The sequence below is a fragment of the Bolinopsis microptera genome, chromosome 2 (assembly GCF_026151205.1).
Source record: "Bolinopsis microptera isolate Bmic1 chromosome 2, MBARI_Bmic_1.0, whole genome shotgun sequence".
Taxonomy (NCBI): Eukaryota; Metazoa; Ctenophora; class Tentaculata; order Lobata; family Bolinopsidae; genus Bolinopsis; species Bolinopsis microptera.
The window spans coordinates 17,858,988-17,880,060 of NC_087073.1; the positions used below are offsets into that span (position 1 = coordinate 17,858,988).

The 21,073-nt window shown below is 38.4% G+C and overlaps 1 protein-coding gene across 2 annotated transcripts in view; it reads right to left on the bottom strand.

Annotated features, from left to right (window-relative positions):
- Window positions 1–575: 575 nt before the first annotated feature.
- Window positions 576–21,073, bottom strand: part of LOC134826410 (semaphorin-5B-like) — a 28,821-nt gene continuing 8,323 nt past the window's right edge. Inside the window, exons 8-16 of one of the 2 annotated variants that reach the window (XM_063838770.1) lie at window positions 6,042–6,142; window positions 4,462–4,594; window positions 4,228–4,272; window positions 3,337–3,491; window positions 2,944–3,197; window positions 2,546–2,790; window positions 2,206–2,412; window positions 1,920–2,059; window positions 576–1,617 (exon numbers count right to left, since the gene is read on the bottom strand). In XM_063838770.1, coding sequence (XP_063694840.1) covers window positions 1,593–1,617; window positions 1,920–2,059; window positions 2,206–2,412; window positions 2,546–2,790; window positions 2,944–3,197; window positions 3,337–3,491; window positions 4,228–4,272; window positions 4,462–4,594; window positions 6,042–6,142 — 1,305 coding nt within the window. In that variant the 3' untranslated portion in view covers window positions 576–1,592. The remainder of the gene's footprint in view (window positions 1,618–1,919; window positions 2,060–2,205; window positions 2,413–2,545; window positions 2,791–2,943; window positions 3,198–3,336; window positions 3,492–4,227; window positions 4,273–4,461; window positions 4,595–6,041; window positions 6,143–21,073) is intronic. The other variant, XM_063838771.1, reaches the window with a different exon arrangement.

Sequence of the window (21,073 nt, forward strand, 5' to 3'; positions counted from 1 at the left end):
GATATCTTAAATGATAATCTCAATAAATAGTGTGTGTGCGGGAAATTTCCGATCGGTAAGAGTTTCGGGACGGGTTTTTTCGGTATAGTGCCGACAAAACTTTATAAATCTTTATTCCACTGGAAAGTTTTTAAAATAGGATAATGTTTTTGATAAAATTGTTTTTAAATATCGTATTTGATAAATAATTAATGTTGGTGGGGAAATATTTATTGATATTTTTCACATAGTGCGATGATATTTAGTAGACATGTGTGATGATGTGATGTCATAAATTTTACTTTACTTTACTCTACTTTACTTTACTTTTTCATCTTCCACAAATGCTTTGGTTGTGAAGATTCATCAGAACTTGTACAGCAAATTACTGGCGGCGCTGACCCTGTAATTTCGCCGCAGCTTCAATCTGTTTCTATGAACGTAATAGCCTGGGTTCCCTTGTATCACGTCGTGACCCCCATTGTCGTTTCACTAAGTGTATCGTGACTACGATACAGCCGCGCACTCGCGCGCGGCGGGTCTATAACGTATGAGGATTCCCCAGGTAATACCTTCGACACAGTAAAAACAAACAGTTGCGTTTAAATAGCAGTAAAAATTTGTAGTTCAATCACAATATCAATTCCACAAACCGTACCAAGATTATCAGATTTACTTTAATTGTTGTCTTCGAAATCGATTCATACTATTGAACTGCCTATGGGTATGGCTCTGGATTAGAATTGTGAATTAGATCTAGGATATTGCAGTTACTAAGCCAGTTTTTCGACCAGCTTTTCATCTTGTTACCCGTCACTCGTCAGGCCCATACTTTTGACAGAAGTTTAAATCGATTTCAAGACTCTTTAACACCTAAATGATATTAGCCTAGTAAGGGAATCTACAAAAGGATATTAAGGACCTCCAGTTGGGGTCAACGGTAAAGAATTAACAAATACAAAGAAAGTTACGAGTTCGGATAACCAACCACACTGGGAAAACCTACATCAAATTAAAGATTAAGTTTACCATGAAAGTTCTTCGAGCAGATATTTCTTATCATACAACATCAAACCACGCTGAAGTATCAAACCTCCGTTGTGACATTAAAACCGGTAAATTCTTAAATCGGCACTACCCCGAGAAATAAAGTTACATATTACATAAACCTAAACCGTCAACGATTATGTAACAAAAAACATTTATGGATACAAAAATATATATGACTACTGCGTCATAAGTTAGTAAAAACACGATAGCACAGAAAAATAACGCTCTTCAATCACACCATTCAAACCTATGTGGTATAGTAGCTGTCTTCAAAATAGCATAAAAATAACAAATCTAGCAGATATAATATTTTCCGTGAAATAGAATAATTATTTACAAATGTTACAACAAAGTTTATTTAATCAGTCTCTTGTCTTCGATTTACGTTCCTTGCGATACGATCGCTTGAGGACGAAGACATTGATTTCTTTCACCTTAAAACTTCGAAACACACGACACTTTTCAGCTCGAATTTGCGACATTCTGTCTTGCATACATTTCTCAAACTTAAATTAGTAAATCTGGAACGTTCTGATGGGCCGTTAGGCGGGATGGTTGCTGATTCAGGATAGTATGTTAGGTGCAAACCTGAAATACAAAATATTTAATAACTCAGAATTGTTCATTGTAACGATAGTTTGGACAATAAAAATATCTAATAACAAAGAAGGCGAAAAGGCACATTGTTTACAAGAAGTTAACAACACAGAACATAATCTGAACAGTAAGAAGATCAGATGGACACTAATTTAGTCCCTGTCAACCTCTCCCTGATCTAAATATTATCTGTTATATTTAATACTAATACTTATTTATTTAATACTAATACTTATTTATTTAATACTAATACTTATTTATTTAATACCAATACTTATTTGCACTTTATTTACCTTGGATACTCCTGCTGTGGTGGGTTGTTATAGTTGAATCTATTTTGGTTGTTTTGACGCTGAAGCGTCATACTATAATTTGGTAAGTTGGGATTTCTCCTGTCCACTGATGGGTTGTTGCCAAAATTCCTTGGCAATGTCTGAAAACCAACACAAGATAATCAAGAGTTTTTTTTTGTGATTCAAAACAGATTGTAGGTGATTGGTAAAAAAGAATTTCAAACACGCAAGGAATTGCACTTCAGCTGAACGAAGGATAACACAGCACACATTGTTACAAAGTTACCTGTGCCCCGTGGACATCGCTGTACATATTCTCGGTAGGATCTCTGGAGGCTATGTTAACCTGTAACAACCTCTCATCTTCTTGAGTCATGTGACTACGGTAGGGAGAGTTGTTTAACTTGTCCAGATCTTGTGGCATTATCATGCTGTTGTTCATATTGTTGTTTATTGGCATCATCGGGGTGTTGTCAATCTTTTTAGGACTCGTCTGAAGAGAATTTGGATTGAGAATTAGACTTAACTTCAAAATTATTTGCAGCCTGGATAAAATATGCAGCCGATCTGTTTTTGAGATAAATTATTGTTATTGAAAAGTAGATTAGAAACAAATTACTGCTTACCATATAACTTATAGGCTTATCGGATATGATATTAGTAGAGTTTGTTCTATCAGCGAATGATTTCCTCTTTTTAGATTCATTCTTACTCTTAGTTGTACTTCGACCTTTGTAGAACATAAGGAAAACGATTATAAAAATGGAAACGATGAAGAGAGATCCGAACACCAGAGCCAATATCTTGTAGAGTCCACCATCGTCGGACAGTGTTCCGAAACGGGCCTCTTTCGTGGTGATATTCTCAACATCTGTAGTTAAAGTAATTTAGAATATACAAAGGATCATGGTTAAAGAACATATGAATTGATTATGTTCCGTGCTTAATATCTTACCAGTATGTAAGTTCGACGAGTGTAATTTGAAGAATCTCTTTAGAAGTATACACTATACAGTATACATACCAGTAACATTATCGCTGATAGGCCCAGTCCTCTTCCAAACACCAGTATAAGTACAGTTCTCCCTTTCGCTTCTCATCTCCAATATCTTAGGGTAAACCTGCATGAACTTGATAATTTTCTCTCCTCTATTACAGGCCTCCTCGTACTCATCACAAACAGCCACACAAGGCCCCTCCTTCTCCCAGATATAGTCGGTTAGTCGACCAAACGCTGTCGGTACGCTCCCGGAAACTGGGTCGTTTACACATTGATCACTGTGGGGTGGGAGTGTTAGAAATCAAATTACTGGAGTTTTTATCGATAGTAAAAGTGATAATGAAGAACTAGTTAATCTGTCTCACAGAGCTTTTGTTGCCATAACTTGTAACACTACTATTAAATGACACAACTAACCAGTCATTTATATGAGAGCAAGAGTGAGAGGTCTGGCACCAGCAACAGTGGGGATCTTGTATCGTTATACAAGTGTCCAACTCGAGATGTGCCTTACATCTGGACACTGGAAACTTGGAGACTGAGTTCTCTGTGGATACCACTAGATCACGATTCTGAAGTGAAGTTTGGTTTAGCCAAAAGGGATTACTGAAAAATACGCAACTTAGCCCTTAAAATTTGGCTGGATGAGCAAGATACTTACTTTTTGAAGGCCCGAACGATTAGAGCATGTCCGTCCAGATAACGGACACCGTACGTTACCCAGCCCTAGCTAGATAACTATTCGCGCGCGCGCGCGTTGCATGCATGCATATATTATATATATGCATGCATATCATGCGCGGCTCTTTTTTGCGCAGTAACAATCATCATCAATGTTATTGCGCCTTCCGTATCTGCATCGCAAAAGTCACTGCTCCTAATTCAATTTCGGGTTTTTATGTTTCGAAACCGACCAGTCATAGTCATATAATAAGAGGACTTCATGAATAGATCATATCGATTAATATAGCCCTATTTGTGTCCCGGTTGATAAGTTTCAATTTGATTATATCGAGATAATTTACATTATTACTCTTTGAGACCCAAAGAAATTAGAGCATTTTAATTCCTCATTGTAAGCGCAAATAGTTCTTTGGAACCCTCTTATAGAATCATTAGAAACATGAATAGGTCACTTTCTTGAGCAATCTACACGTCGAACAATTGATTGAATAACTCGACTGCAAGGCAACTGGAAAGTGTCTTCGAGTGAACCAGCTCAAATTACATCAAGTAATACTTTCATGCGAGGTAATATAATTTAAGATCATTATGCAGAATAATGGTCTTACAAATTATATAACTTACTCCGGAGTTAGCAAACTGCATCGACATCACTCGTACATGGGGTTCCTGAAAGTTGAAAGGTTTCATTTCTATTTGTGTAACTGTGAGATTGATAACCATGGCAAATAACGATTAAGAAGAATTGGAACAGATTGGAACACGGAAAGTTTAACACCTTCACACCGACGAGAAGTTTAACATTTTGTGTGCAAAGAAAGAAAGCTACAAAATACAGTAAAATACCGAATAACTTACTGCAATAACGAATTCAGTAGTTAGGACAAGTTTGTTATCCGGGGCAATAACAACTTTCTCGACTGTTCCGGTGTTAGTTCCGACATAGAGCATTGTGTGTTGTCCTACTGTTTCAGATAACACCGTCATAAATCTGGGGAATGATTGGTATTTAAATACTTAGCTATTACATAATTACAAGCATAATTACAAGCATAATTACCTGCATAATTACGATTATTAGAAATCAATTGACCATGGATACGGTATAATTTCTCTAATTATAGCGCATAGATTACTATTTCAGGTAATAAATCAGGTACTAAATATGCCTCAGCATAATTTCATTGCCAAATGAATGACACTAATTACTATTCAAGATAGTTCTCAGATCAGTATTATAATATCATATCTTAAAATCGCTGAATTAAACTGCACGTTATGTCCTGCCCTTCTACCCTGAACCAATGGGAACCACAGATTTGTAGATAACAGGCCATTACTGCTAACAGTTACACCGTTTTAGACCGTTACAGGGCCATTTAGGGCAGAATTAGTTTCCTGTGCATAGACAACACTCTGTATAAGGTGCAGTTTTAAGGAGGGGGGTTTCCCGCCAAAAAGTAGGGCTTTAATAGTACTACCGCTCAACTCAATATAAGAGTGTGCTAATTTTAACGAGTTTTAGCTAATGCTAATGTTACTAATAATATTTTCATGTGGTGTAATAATAGAAATAACTATTTTTAGTGTCCATTAAACTGAGATTTGCTACTTTTACTAATGAAATTGTACTAAATACTAATGATTTAAAATAGATTTAACTATAATCACATTGTTGTAATGTATAATGGCTCCTGAGAAGACTACTACGGAGAAAAATGGTGATAAAATACGCATAAAAATGAGGAGAGGTTGTCATTTTCAGAGCGAAGAACAAGGCCAGAGGTTCAATATCAATCATCTCTTTCTAAAGTGACGACAAGAAAAGCACTTTCTCCATTCCCACACGAACCACAACACCCCTAAACTGGGGATGAAGTTGCATATTTCCTTTCATCAACTCAATAGGTTCTCAATAGGTAGGAACTGCCACACAATATTAGCTACATTAGTTTACACATGGTGTGTTGGCATGTGTACAGAGTGGTTTAAAGAAGACCTTCAACTCTCTTTCGGTCAATACAAACCGTACTTCCTAGCCAGTGTACACTTTACTTTATAACTAGTACACTTTACTTGGTAACGCTGTTAAAGCAGATAAATGTACTGCTAGTACACTTTACTTGGTAACGCTGTGAAAGCAGATAAATGTACTGCTAGTAACCAGTGTACACTTTACTTTATAACTAGTACACTTTACTTGGTAACGCTGTTAAAGCAGATAAATGTACTGCTAGTACAAGTTTGCTAATTGATTTGTCTAGATTTGCTGTTACCCTAAAACAGCATTAGGGGATAAAAGGTAATTAGGGATGGCCATCGTACCTAATTAACCATTATGCCGATATTAAGAACAAATCCTAAGTCTCTTTTGCCTCTAGAAAATAGTGAAATTAATTAAAATTAATTTTAAAATAAATAATTGCTCTGGTACTGACTTCTTAAGCTCGTAGTAGATGGGGAAGGGAGTAGTCTGAGTGACTATGGTACTAGTTGTGTAGAGACTTCTAGCGTCGTGGTGAGTTCTGTAATCTACACACTGAAATAGAAAACTGGTTAATACTTCTATTTATTTAATCTCTCAAAAGGTTTCATTCACACCAGAAAACTTGTAAATACTTTACTTTATTCGTAGTATTCAATATTCATTTGTTGAAAAGAAAAAACGAATGGACCAGAAAACTTGTTGACACTTTTCTTTATTTATACTTTTCTATGATTTATTTATTAAAACGAAAAACGGAATTGGGCGTTAAAGAATGAGTTGTTTGGCTACATTTACTTTTAAACATATGTCATTCAACTTGAAGCGGCCGAAAGGTTACAAAGTTTATTCAATTTCGCGGCAAAAATTTGCAAACTTATCTTACAGATTATTGTTGTTCATCCCAACATAAAGACAAATGAGGAGAGAAAACTTTAAAGCTTTTGGCACTTCCGGCGAATAAGCAAAGGTTTTAAAAGGAGGCTTGCTCATCCCACTGCTTGCTAATAATACTGTGATTAGATTTGAAGTTCACACTCGACAAGGACAGGACTTCCTCATGATTTAATTTGTCAAGTTTACTGTCGTAGGTACTGAATATTAAGTGACTAATTACCGGTTCATTTCACTGGTTATCTTATATACCGTCACCACAGCAACTAAATATACTCAAAACTCGTTCAGATCTAAATTTGTTTAAAATTCTCCAGTCTAATTCATGATAGTTGTTTTGAGACTTGGACCATGGTTCCCAATTTGTGGCTGTCACTTAAAATTCATTAACCGTGTTCTGCATGGGCAAACGTTAAGAAACAATGAAATCCACCACGATCTTCAACTTACAATGGAAGCTAACATGTTACTGTGGTTATCAAGCTCAATCCGTCGACCGAGTTGTTCTAAAAATAGACTTGACAGAGAAGGTTTGTAAGTGTTTCCACCCCATATCAGGAATAATAATAATAATGTCACAAATTATGCGATTCAATATGCATACTATTATTTTTATGGAGCAGATATTATTAATCGATATCCATCTGATCTATCACTAGCATGTATTACGCAATATGTTTCAAGCTCGCGGGCCAAGTAATATAAGTACTGTCCACTTATAATATGATCACCATATTCCAGTAACTAGTACAACATTACACATGTGGTGTATCAAGATACGACACTAAACATGATATAATAAGACTGATCATATCATCTAGATATTAAGTCACTATTACCAACATTGCTCAGAAGATGATATCTCTAATTTAACATCCTACACGTTAAGGTACCAGGTACAGAAAGAGTCAACTTGTAACTTGAAGCTGATCACACTGGTGGATTCTCGTACGTAATCCCCCACAGTCCACACCTATCCGTTTAGTCTTAACTCCACTATTTACAGGTCATAAATTCATTATGTAACGGAAATCATGAATGTCTGAGAATGATTATACAGCGGACGTACGTGGGTTTTGTTTTCTATGAGGGGTAGGAAACAGAGATAGTACTGAAAAGCGAAACAATTCGGTCCATTTCAAAAGAAAACCCCAAAGTGCCCGTTTCTCGGCAGTTAGCAGTTGTATATTGGTACCCCTGCTATAGACTGAAGCTCTACGCGCCTCTACAGACTTGACAGTCTTTATTGAAGATGTAGACCTGCACACTGCGGTCATCCCAATTCTAAAAAACTACCACCTCCTCAGTTTTTCCCAGCAACACACCTCAACACGAGTGGGCCGGTTTTGACCACGCTTCTAAGTCTTAACCACCTGCCAAACGTCTGACCTAACGATCAGGTCACCAAAACACCTCAACAGCTGAGTGCTGACAACTCCAATTCTCCTAAAAGGTGGGAATATGTGGCGCTGGCTCACGCCTCAATCAACTACAGTGTCTGATTTAACTAGAGTCGTTATTGTAACTCGTGACATGAGAGGTCCGCGTCAACAGATATACCTGTTTTTAGACTCAGAACTGAGCTTTAATTATTAGTTAATTAGATAATTATTAGAACCTGAAGGTTAGGGCGGTGGATTCTTTTCTCCGTCATGTTATGTTTAATGTTCAGCGACTTATCGTGGCAACTTGGTTCGGATTACCTGATAGCCGTGGTGCATTCCTAAGATATTTTGTGACCTGGGGACGGAAACAGAATCATTGACCATGATGTCATATTGTAATGACTGTAGTTTGTAAAACCTGTTTCTCACGGATTTTCGTTTGGCTGACTAAGATTGCAAGAAAATAACCATCAATATAATTTGTCTCGACCTTGAAGGCATTATGAAATTACATTAATCACGCGACACTGGATATCTGTAATAATACAAGTAAGTTTAATACAATATATAAGACTGTGCTCTAGTTTCACAGTTCTCGATTTAGCAGGTTAAGTGTCGCGGCACAGCCAGTACTGATGAAATGAAGCCTGGTTGAAAGCGGAGAGAAACTTCCATTCCATCTCATTTTAGTGGAATATCAAATGATGGAGTAGTTCGCTGTATATCATGATTGAAATACTGATAGTTTTAATACTTTCAACACTACTATATAACAAATATTTTGAGCCTGAAGATGGCGTTGACGCCGAAAATTTGCCTACATTCCTAACTTCTTGTTTCATTTGTTCTTGTCTATTCCAACCGGATATTATCCAACTATCAGTAATTCATTTTAGTGGCTTTAACACTTACAGGAACACTTGCCCTAAAACAGAACTAAGAACATTAGAGTATTCTATTCTCAGTACAGCTCAAGATAACAGTACACGTCTGTATTACAAGATATTATGAGAGTTAGTGAATTAATGGACGCTGATCAATGCCATGATTAAATAGATGCGTTTTGTTTATAATTCTATTGGTAAACAAATATAAGTGAGCAGGCTAGTGGTCATTGTAGCGACATTGTGTTATGAGTTGTGCATGAATAATGCCGCCTTTTTCAGTACTTGCTGGAGATTTTGCAGCCAAGCATGAAGCAGCACCATGATCTTGAGCAAGCAAGAATAAAGAACAGTGTAGAGCAGAGAATAAACGAGAGCAGTCCCCTACAGAGTCTGACAATGGTCCTGACCACCAACACATTACTAGCGACTCTTGGCAGAACTCCAACGAGAAAATAAAGTGCATGATGAACGTATTTTTACACGATTTACATTTTACATTTATCCGCAAAGAATGATTGGTCTGAGAACAACATCTAACAATGTCTGCATCACATCTAACTTAGTAGCATTCACTTAGTAGCTCAAATAATTTGACAAATCTACGAAAGTATTCCAGCCTTTCAACGTCACACTCATTCACTAAACTATATAATATACTCTTTCTGTTAACTACAGAGCGTATTATATTAGTACGGTATTATACTCAATATAATATCACGAGTGACGGGACACGAGGCCAGATTTAATATGGCAGGGAGTGAGTTCATGTTCCGTTCACAGGACACTGGAGAAATTGTGGTTAACGCTCTGCTGGTCCGGACTATGTTTTACAAGGACGCTATTGTGCTCCTAAATTTGTCAGGCTATTAATGTATTATATCCTGTCAGACCTTCTAGAGATCCATTTGCTTTGTAATAGTAACAGAATCATGGAGCCGGCGATGGTCAAAATTTGGTAGGTGATTGATACCAGTACGGTTGATCTGTTACGAGTGAACCACACCGAAATAATATGCATTTTAATGCAAGTGGAATAATACAAATTTGTCTATATTAGGAGTTGGGTTAGAAACTTCCACTTGACCTACGACTAAAGACAAAACCATAAATATCTGAAACCCTGAACCCATTTAAAGTTCTCATATAAATCACAAGTTTGTTGCTGATCTGTGAAGGGTGCTGGTAGTTGACGCCTGGCGCCTGCATCTCAGTGTTAACTGGTAACCCACCACAACCTCACCAACAACACACTAACACACTCCCCTTACTCCTTTATAATACACTCTCATTAATCAGAGAGTAGCTGGATATAAGTGTGACAACATCAGTAATATCCACCTACAAGACAAGGGAGGAGACAAGCCAGGGGAGAGAGAGATGTTTCAGTGCAGTGCACACTGTCACACTGAGATAGAATATATTTACAAATTGACAAGCAGAACCCCGACTCTAGCCAGATGAGATGACGTGCTCTACACACTCTCTCTCTCTCTCTCTCTCTCTCTTCTCTCTCTCTCTCTCTCTCTCTCTCTCTCTCTCTCTCTCTCTCTCTCTCTCTCTCTCTCTCTCTCTCTCTCTCTCTCTCTCTCTCTCTCTCTCTCTCTCTCTCTCTCTCTCTCTCTCTCTTTTCCTCTCTCTCTATCTGACTGTGAACTCTACATGTGACAGGACGAGAGGACGTTAGAACTGACTTATCCCGCTATTTTCACTCTGCTTATCACTTTTAACGTGCTAGTAGGATCTGTTGGGAAAGTGCCAAGCTATCACTTAGCACAGGTGAATGGTGAGGCCGTGAGGTGCAATACACAGCGCTGAGTGGTGGTACGGTGCAGGGTTGAATATGTTTGGATAGTGTTGAATATGTTATGGATAACATGTTGTTCTTACTCATGTTAGTCAGGCTCTGGTTGGAGATGTGTCCAAGTTGTAAAGGTTGGTGAGGGAGTGTCCAATGATCTGTACAATAGCTAAATAGAGTTCATGCGCATAAGTAACAGATCCCCCCCCCCCCCCCCCCCCCCCCTCGCAGATGTTATTATACTAGCTGTGATTACTGACTAAAACATAATATGTTGTAAAGGTTATATTGAACATCTGGTACACTCGGCCAATGTATTGTTTATAGCAATTTGCAGAACTCATCAGCTAACTGATAGGTTCTGTATCACATTACTTGGGTCAGCTAATTTATGTGTTGTATATAATATTATATAATGTATATAATATACACTATATACACTATGACCGCGTAAAATGTTGTTTATTTAGAAACATTTATACACATGATGTACAGAATATATAAAGTAACGATTATTTTGGTCAAACTTGTATCACGTGACCTTACTTCCCACAAAATACAACAGCTCAATTTGACTTGCTGATCTGGTGTTTTGTTGTTGTTCTAAGTATGATAAAATAAACAATACTGAGTACTTGACATTACATTCTATATTATGTGACAGTGTATTCTTGTGAGTGTAGATCTTCATCTCTCACGGAAATTTGTTACAATATTTGAGCAACGGTTTTACATGTTACTCAAACGGCTGATATATTGCATCTCTCTAGCTAAAACGTGTGTATAGATCACCTGCATGATCACGAACAGAAATAGATGATTTATTAAGTTCAGCAACATTTGATATGACCTGCATTCGTTTGGTGACGGCATTTGGCGGTAATAAAATAGAAACCTGGGAAATTAAACTTTGTAATATTCGATGCGGTCTGTGGTGAAATAAAATTAAATAAACTACACTAGGGTATTCATTTTCATGATGGTGTTATTAAATTAACACGCTTGAATTTAAGAAGACGATTTCAAAGTTTCACTTATTATTCGATAATGTTTAAAATAGAAGAAAGACACCTTCACCACCACAGACACACAATGAGTTCCCCTCGACCAATCACAACACAGAAAAGCCCCCACATGACCAGATATCAACCAATGAGTGGGGAGAACGAGGGGGTTAGTGGCCTGGGACCGGGGGTGGTCGGATCTGACCTCGCACCTACTACAGCTTGGTAAAGGAGGAGGAGAGGACCTGAAGAGGAGGACTTGCTTGTCATGTAGGAACTGAGCACCAGGGTGAATGTGACAAGTGTCATGTGACTACTTTGAAGTTCTCCAAAGTGAAGTGTGATGGAAACACCCTGTTTTACAGGTCCTGTAGTAGAAGCTCTGTGTTTGTACCTATCATGCTGCACTGTGAGGGGCGAGGAGACCATTCTATTTTTTAGGAGGCTTTGGTGAAAGGGATAATATGACATGTTTCTCTGACTTTTCATTTCAATTCCCTAGAATTCTGTAGTTCAATTTGAGAATTGAGTACAAAAACTAGGTATGATCTATCTGAAACATTAAGGAAGAAGATATATGACCTGGTAACGATACAATCTATTTAATAGGCGCTTAATAAATCCAAGCTCTCACAGAGTCTCAGAGTCTACATCTAAAAATACACACAATGTCCTCTCAATTCTAACACTGAGTACTATTCCTGCCACTCGGAGATCCGATATTTACAGTTAGTGGACTAGGCGTGTCTATGATAAGCTGCACACACCTGCACGGAAAAATATCAAAAACATTCTGAGAGAGATAAAAACATTTAAAAAAGAGCTAGTTACTGAGCTGTGGTGATCTCATGGTCGAAGTGTCATCAAGTACAACTCCTGCACTGCAGATGACATGGTTTATATCCACTGATATTGATAAAGCAGTCTCCCATGGGAATATTAGTACTAGATAGACTCCGTGAATAGAGCCCGTCTTGTATCTTTGTATGAGCTCTGATCTGCACGATGTTACGAACTATGAGTTTAAATAGCGAGGGATTAAATGTGTTATATAATATGTTATCGATAGTTATTATATCTGCTATAAAAAGAGATCTACTTTTAAGAGTTATCTGTTGTAGTGTTGTCAAGTGATGAGAAGTAGCTTGCCGTGGGTCATCTAAATTTAGATACAGGACATAGAGACATATTTATAGATGCGAGCAGGGCGCGAAGAGACACCCAACAATTACCAAGATTGCGTTGGAGAAGTGATAACTCAATCAAATGGTAACCACAACAATCAGTGGCAATCACCCTCAGTAGCATTAGTATCAAAGCCTGATTTGGCGATATCCTTTATATCTTATTATGTACAAGGCCACCGAAAATGATTCCTGAAATTCACCATTAATTTTCCGGAGCAACTATCAACCCTTTTATAGCCCTTCTAATGCTCGTTTTTATAAAAAGCCCATGGAACTATTAGCTAATGGGTTTTAAGGCTAGAAAGATTATGGCAAAGTACCCAAAAACATTACCTAAATGGCATGGCTGTTTAGCATGATAGTAATTCACTGCCTCTCAGATAAGTTCTGTTCACACTTCACAGTCCGACCAAATCCTTTCAAAAACGTTTCATGGTCATACAGCCGCACAGACCAAACAATTTCCTGGTTTTCTTTTAATTTCCGATAGGAGACAGAAGAGACTGTCACGGTTCACGCTTCAGTAAATTAAATTAACTGAAATTAACCGGATCTGTTGAGTGTTGAGTCTGCAGTAGGTGATATTATCTCTAAACTTTACTAAACTTCACACCGGACACATGGTATTGGAATGATTATCCTTGTAATCGGGGGGCCTGGAGGATTGGTAATGAGAAAATAATGTGATGGGTTAGAGGAGCAGGGCTGTATATTGGTGAGTATGTAATGTGGTGATTACTGATGGGGTGGGGGCTGGACACCCCAATTCAGTGGTGGGTAGGTAGAGGTGCCTGGTTATCAGAGGGGCACGCACTTCAGAATAATTACAAAATACTGATGTAATGATTAGAGTAATGATTAGTTGTGAAGTCTGTGAGTTAGAAAATGGTAGTGTGGAGTGAGTTGTGGTGTAGGGTGGAGCCGCCAGGGACTAATAAGTCTGTGCCCCCCAGTCAGTGGGTACCTGGATCTCAACACCACAGCACGTAATCTCTGTCTACCTTCCAGTCAATTCTAACACACACACCTTACATTACACTAGTGATGTCACCGGGTATAAACGTGTGACGTCACTAAAGGTAGTCCCGGGGGCAGATGAGGGGTTATGTGGGGCTATCTGGTACGTCATATTATCATAGTTAATAATCGCACAAACGTGATTAACTAACTAAACCCACATTACCATTCACAAGTCTGTAGGATTGTGAGCGATATATGTCGTCAGTGGAGTAGTTCCTGATCAGATCATGCGTGCTCACAGGGCCTGCAAGGTGGCTGCTGACTGATTGGAAAATGAGAGGATTACCTACTCGTACCCAGTGTAAGATGCTAAAAACAGAATCCTGTGCGTGTGGGGGGAGGAGGAGATGAAGGAGCTACAATTCATTAGTGATGTGTTTATTGAGAGTGACTTCACCTCTTGTTCCCCAGATTAGGGCTCGGTAAATGAGATGATATAGGTGTTGGAGTGTAATGTTGTATCGAGCGGTAGGCTACACTGGGGAGGCTGCACTCCCTCAGTCCCTCAGGCTACACCGAGGGACTGAAGGAGGCTACACTGAGGGAGGCTTCAAGGAGATGCTGCTTAATATTTCATAATCACGTATATGGTCGATCATGTCGATAATTCCAGCCGTTGATGTAACTGTAAGTGGATATTGAACACAGATTCACGTTCTATCGCACTTAGAGTTAGTGTTTGAAGTGCAGTAGATTCTCTAGTCGGTGACCGGAACACATAATTCAGTGGTAGTACAGACCTGTGATCCAAAGAGTGCTTTGTAAGCTGTACATCCACTACACTAGGTAAAGAAATCTTTTATTAGTTCCACGATTGTAATATGAGAGGAGGAGGATGAATATGATAATGCTGTACAATTATCCAATAAAGCCTCATTAATTGCCCCTCATTTCAGACGTTGCCGCTCAGACATAAGGTCACTGTACTACCTTCATATTATCATGTTCATTTTTTGGGGAACAAATTATAATATTACCGGAACCCTATTACAATGATAAGGTTCTGGATTGTACTGGAATATGCCGATCAATGTTTAATAATCATGATTACGATAATGAACAGATAAGACATACGGCGCCCAATAAAGAATTGGTACTTGGAAATCCTAATAGGCTCTGTGTGATAAGTCTTAACCCAGGATTTGTAAACTGAGACAGGGATAAGAAATAAGGATTCTCTTTATATTGTCCTGGTACTTAGAGCTGAGACACTGAATGTTAGACAGTGTAACATTTAGTAACCTAAATCACAACAGTGTTACAATGTTACACAACAGCGTTTTAAACTATCCCCAAATTATCACTTCCAGATCATGTGGGAAATTTGTTCAGAAGAATAAAATCCAAAAATAATATCCTTATCGAATTGGGTGGATTGGCTAACATTACAAAATCAGTCAGCTTGGAGCCTCATGTCCTTAGCCAGCTAAATAAAATCCCAGCAGTTTCACCCGGATTTAGTCCTACTGATAATGAGAAATCTCGCGTCATTAATTAACATGTTGCCAGTGTTAATCAAGCTGCCACCCTACTCAGGTGCTTCCGTTAATCTCATTGGGTTCAAACCTGAGTTTCTGTAATTGTTGAAATGTCTCACAAGGCGGGATAGCTAAACGAAACCAATGAATTTCAACAGTCTAAATTATTCCCAATTATTAAATCAGTGTTTCAGCGAATTGAGGGAGTTTGTAGGAGAGTTGTTGCAAGCTTGTCAAAGTGGCTGCCCTAGTTTGCAGACTTGTGACAGACAGTGGGGCAGCGAGGCTACCTCATGGTGAGTCAGTGGTGAGTCAGAGGTGAGTGGTGAGTCTCAGTTCACAGTGTCAGGGACCAGGGCATTCAGGGTGACTGATTAGGGCCCTTAAGTCCATGTGTGTTGAACAGGTACACAGACAGACTTCAGACGTTATACCACTAGTACACCGAGGTGAACCGTATAAGTAAACCAGCTGTGTGTTTAACACTTTGGCCAGGCTGGCTTGTAATCTAGACTTAATAAAAAAGATAAGAGAAATTGATAATGCATTTCTGTGGCCCGCACCCAGCACTTTTATTCAGAGACAGCTCAGTCAGGGGTGATTTTCAGACATAATACAGACGGGCTCAGACACAGAACAATCTGTCTAAAAAGGTGGGAAACGCTCGAATTAGACGTGAGGGCACGTTAACAGGAGCGAAATCTAATAAAATACCGTCAACAACCCTGACTAGCTGTCTGAGAGTAAGGATCAGGGCTGGTGATGGTTCAAAAGACCAGGCTCAATGTATTGTCCGGCTGAAACCTAAACCAGTACAACTCTCTGATCTGACCCTCACTTGAAATCAGACCTGTCTACTTACATTACCCTAATGAAGCGGCCATGTCATTCTCCCCTTTCAATAAGCCTGGGTTATTAGATTTACTGGACACTACCCGACCTAAGGAAGTCAGAAAATAGTGGTCAACTATACAAGGTAAGCATGAGATGTATAGCTCAGCGATATTACGCCTTAATAGGTTCGAGCAATGAGTTAGCATTTAGGGAGTTATTGTAAAAGCGACCTATCATAAGAGCTATGCAGCTTTTGTGGTTACGCAATGTGGGGGGCGAATCAAATTTATAATATTCTATTGTATTTTGTGATAAATCTACCGGTTAGCAGTATCTATAATTAAGATTGAAGAGCCAACTGATTTGTTTAAAAGGTGACCCTATTTTTATCTTAGAATTAGTATGATGCATAAAGGACCATGTTGAATGTTGATATGCCATAAATATATTTTAGCTTTTTAAAGACAATTTCTAATAAACTTATGTTCTTGATCACCTTAGTTTCAAGAAATTAATGATAGGAATGTAGAAAAAATGCTAATTAGTAATGACACACAAAATGACAACGAATCCTGCCAAGGAAAATTCCTAGAAAATGCTCGAACATTTGGACTGATTTTCCTAGGTAAAGGTAAATCTTATTTTATGTCAATCGCTTCATCAGGTTTTTACATTTACTTAGGAAGAATAATGAAAGTAGAATTGTTGAACTACAAAACTAGATATAAAAAGCTTGGTTCAACTCCATAAGCTAATGTTTATGCTATCTTCATTTGAAATCTACACAGCAGGTCTGCTTAAATACCAAATAAGTCTGTTAGACCCAGTACTACACACTACACAGCTACCTCCAAGATACAAGTAACCCCCACAATAATAATGACTAATTACCAAACATTATTGTGTGAAAACAATTTCCAGGCACATTTCACCCCTTCCCAGGGTCCCACTATATTTCACATGCTGTTACCAAAACACACACTCCCTACCACTTCCTAATCACATTAATGTATCTAACCGTTCCCAGAGATACAGATCTAGATATTATCCCGTCCCGCCTTGGTTCAATGGTTCCGAGCTTAACTCTCTAATTACACACTAAACTAGGTGTGGTTCCAGCCCTCACTCTCTCACCGTGTTTTTAATCAAGTATCTCAGCAGATATAAGAGACCTCCCCTGGATTATGAAGTGTAGCTAATTAGAGGAGAAAGTGGGTGTAGAACCAGATAATCACTTAATGGGTCACGTGCTACAAATCACGTGGTGAGCAGTGGGGCACAGAGCGGAGCCGGCGTTACTTAGTGTTAATTATAACAAGAGAACTGGTAGAAAGTTGTCGTGAAATGTCGTGTAAATGTTAGGGAGAATTAGCAGAGAAAGTGTGACATATTGTTCCGTGTAAGGGTTACCATGGGAGTCAAACCGTGTCACACTGTGTCACCATAGCAACCATTTCTATGGCAACTACTCGTGTCTATGGTAACTGCACTGTTTTCAGGGTTTGTTGCACACAGCTCACTCCATCATAAGTATTGTAACAATAAAGGGATGGTCAGTTATTATCATTATGTCAGTATCAGTAGCAGGTGCTTAGTTTCAGTAACAGTTGCTGTGAGTCAGTAACACCCAGCCACTGTCTCCGGCTCCCCAGTTCTAATCACCTTTCTGGACACTCCTATCTCTCCTGCTTCTCCTGCTCATTTCATACTACCACCTGTGTGGAACACGGCCGGAACAAAGGACACTGTTTACAGCTTCCTAGCATTTCTAAGTTTTCAACTTAATCAACTTTTGAGTTTGACTCTTGAGTGATGAAGTGAACGCAGATAGTGTTGGTGGTATTGGAGGTGAACTATTTGAGGTAGATGAGGTAGATGATGTAGATACTAGATGATGTAGGCTGAGCACGGAGCAATTGTCTTTGAATTAACAAAAATGATCACATCAATTGTAGTGAGATCAATAGAACAAAGCACTATAATTAGTTAGTTGCAAAGTTTGCAAAACTAATGAATTGAACTGCTATCAGCTATTGTTGCGAAATATTTATACGCTAATGTTGAGATTACGAGTTACAAGTTACTGTCTCGGAACTCTAACTTACTGGCATACTATGAGATCTAAAATATCTTAATTAAAATGAGATAATGACACACGCTCATAACCCATACATTTATTGATCTTTAATATTCTATGGAAAAGAAAACCTGGATTGGGTTTTATGGTTGAGTTGTCGCCACTGGGTCGTATACTATAATACAAGTTGGTCTAAGTCCGGGTAACAGTTAAACCTGAGTCTCATTATACAATTAAGTAGGAAACAAGGGCCGGCCCTACAGCTGGCCTGCTAGGAAGAGAGTATCTGTTGTTTTAATTATATTGTCCACTTCTCAGCCAACTTCATAACTTGTTCACATGGGCACTACACCTCATTTCCTACAATCTTCATCATAACAGTGTTAGCAATATTGAAGTAATATAAACTCCAATATTGTTCACACAGATCTACAGGGGTTTGGAGTAATAATCAAGTTTTACGCTCAGTTAAAGCCGCACGTGCGTGTCCTGTCGCACGTGCAAGTAGAATACACCACGTGAAGGGTGTATACAACTCGTCAGGGAGTTAAGGAAACATTAGATTTGTAGTTTCTGAACATGTGACTAGGAAACATAGTTACAAGTGACATGTAGCCACACTCGAAACGCGCGTCACACACTCCCATATGTTACTTTGACATGACTTTTATACCCCAGCAAAGGGAGAAAAGGCAACATCCTAATTCAACAATTATGTTCTTGATTGTTGAGAACTATGCGCAGAACAGGGGTTAACTTGATAAACACCCTGGACATACACGTATTACACATTTATACTACAGGTGTTGTACGCTGAACGGAGTTCAATTTAGAGAAGAAGAGAGGCAGGATATCTGGAAAATTAAGAAAATACTGCATGTCAAACAGAACATTGGTTTTGAGCATATTATTCACCGCACGGTCAGTAATACGACTACTAATATTCCGAATAACATGATAACATCCAACCTCAAGGCTCTCCTCATTAGAGGCATATCTCTCTTACAATAGTGACCTGCTGATGAATATTAATGTCTTTCTAAGTGTATTATTACTCACCAACACTTATATTCTGTAATATACCCCCTACAATGATGAAACGTTGATCTCATTCTAAAGTGACTCCCAATTTCTATCACATTATCTGGCGTCAAGAGTACTGGATAGATGCGGCTTACAGCGGGAGGCGGTGCTCTTAATAATACTCTCTCCTGCTGCTACCTGACTGGTCCAGTATTAGGCTGGCTCAGTGTGTACTGGACCAAGCTCACTGAACCAGGTATGAGGTGCTTTCTTTCAGGCCCGGTTCAGAGATCATGTTGTGAGAACTTTGTCTTTTAGAACACTCTACACTTACTAACTGATATGAGGCCAAAGAGAAGACTCGAGACTTTTGTAACCCAATCTAAGTATCTTGGTATTAGATTTTAAATTGATTTCCTTTTCTCAACGGGCTTATTCGGTCATTTCCTATCTCCTATGTGTTTCCCATTATACGTATCTTGCGACCCACTTGTACCTATTCAGTTTAGGAATTAGGAGATTGGAGTAACTCAAGCTGTATTCGTGGATAAAACTGAGACCAAAAAAAATATAGTCACGAGACGAAAAGTAGGATCATTGCCAGGTAATCAAGACAACAGCGTCCCCCTCCTCTGTATAACGTATAGATTAATTGGAAGCAGTGATACAGTATATATCACAAAAACAAGGACTAATCTAGTTGATTAGGTGTATGAATGGGGGGAGGACCTGGTCAAACATAAAACTAAATCACTGCTGTACAAACATTGCCCTCTATCGTACACAAGTCACAACATGACCCTCTATTGCTAAAAACAAACTGATTCTATCAATACAACCTGTATTATCATTACTATAATAATAGGGCAACCAAATGTAAATATCAATGAGCGTGTTACACTGTTGCATCCCTCTGTTATTACGGTAACTTTAACACTGTAGATGGTCCGTTGAAAGTTACCTAAAAGGATAATTTCGTCTAAAGAGTTTGAGAACCAATATTCCAGACATGTTGATAGTTCAAAAAGGTACCACGGTTCAAATATAAGCCAGAAACAATTTCAAACCGATTGTTAGACTCTCCTATCAACAAGCAATTCTGATATAATGCATACCAGAAACTGAAAGACTGGGGTATCTAGACTTGAACCAAACACTTTTTTAGTGGGCTTCCTAGGTCCTATTTTAAGTAAAACGTATTATCCATTGAAAGTCATATTATGCAGATTTTCATTTCTTCTGGAGAAAAAAAATACTGTTTTTGTTATTTTTTCCAAGAAATCTCAAGTTTATCATAAGTTGACCTTGATATGAAGGTGAACTCTTATCACACCAATGAAATATCCCGAATAAAAATGCAGGCATAGTGACGTGGGAATTTAAACTTAGCACTGGAATTACAGAGAGGGTAGCCGGTCAAATTTTGAGAAACTTGACATCAAAAACCGAATAATTTTAGGGAAACCACCAGTTTTTAAACTTTAGTCCCGAGATAAGAACAGTCACATGGACAGCAGTCTGGGAAAACGAACTCTTTTAAAATTGTGAGCTCTATAAAATTTAACCTATTTAGCCAGATTAACTGTGTCACGTGGATTCTGTGTCACGAGGTGTGAGGTACATAAAATCACACGTACGATTGAAGTTCCTGGCAGGGGTCCAATCTTAATGAACTGGATAAGTTATGTGTCTGAATATATCTGGACGAGTGCCAGCAGTTTGGTCCCTGGCAGTTTTTATTAGCTCAGCAGGAACAAGAAGTGTAAATTATCCTTGTAACTCTCTGTGCAAAGTAAGTGTACTCGAGTTGACTTAATTATCTTGAAACATGATTATCTGATTACACTAACTTACACAGCACGGACCAGTCACCAGGTAATTAACTCAATGATACCATCG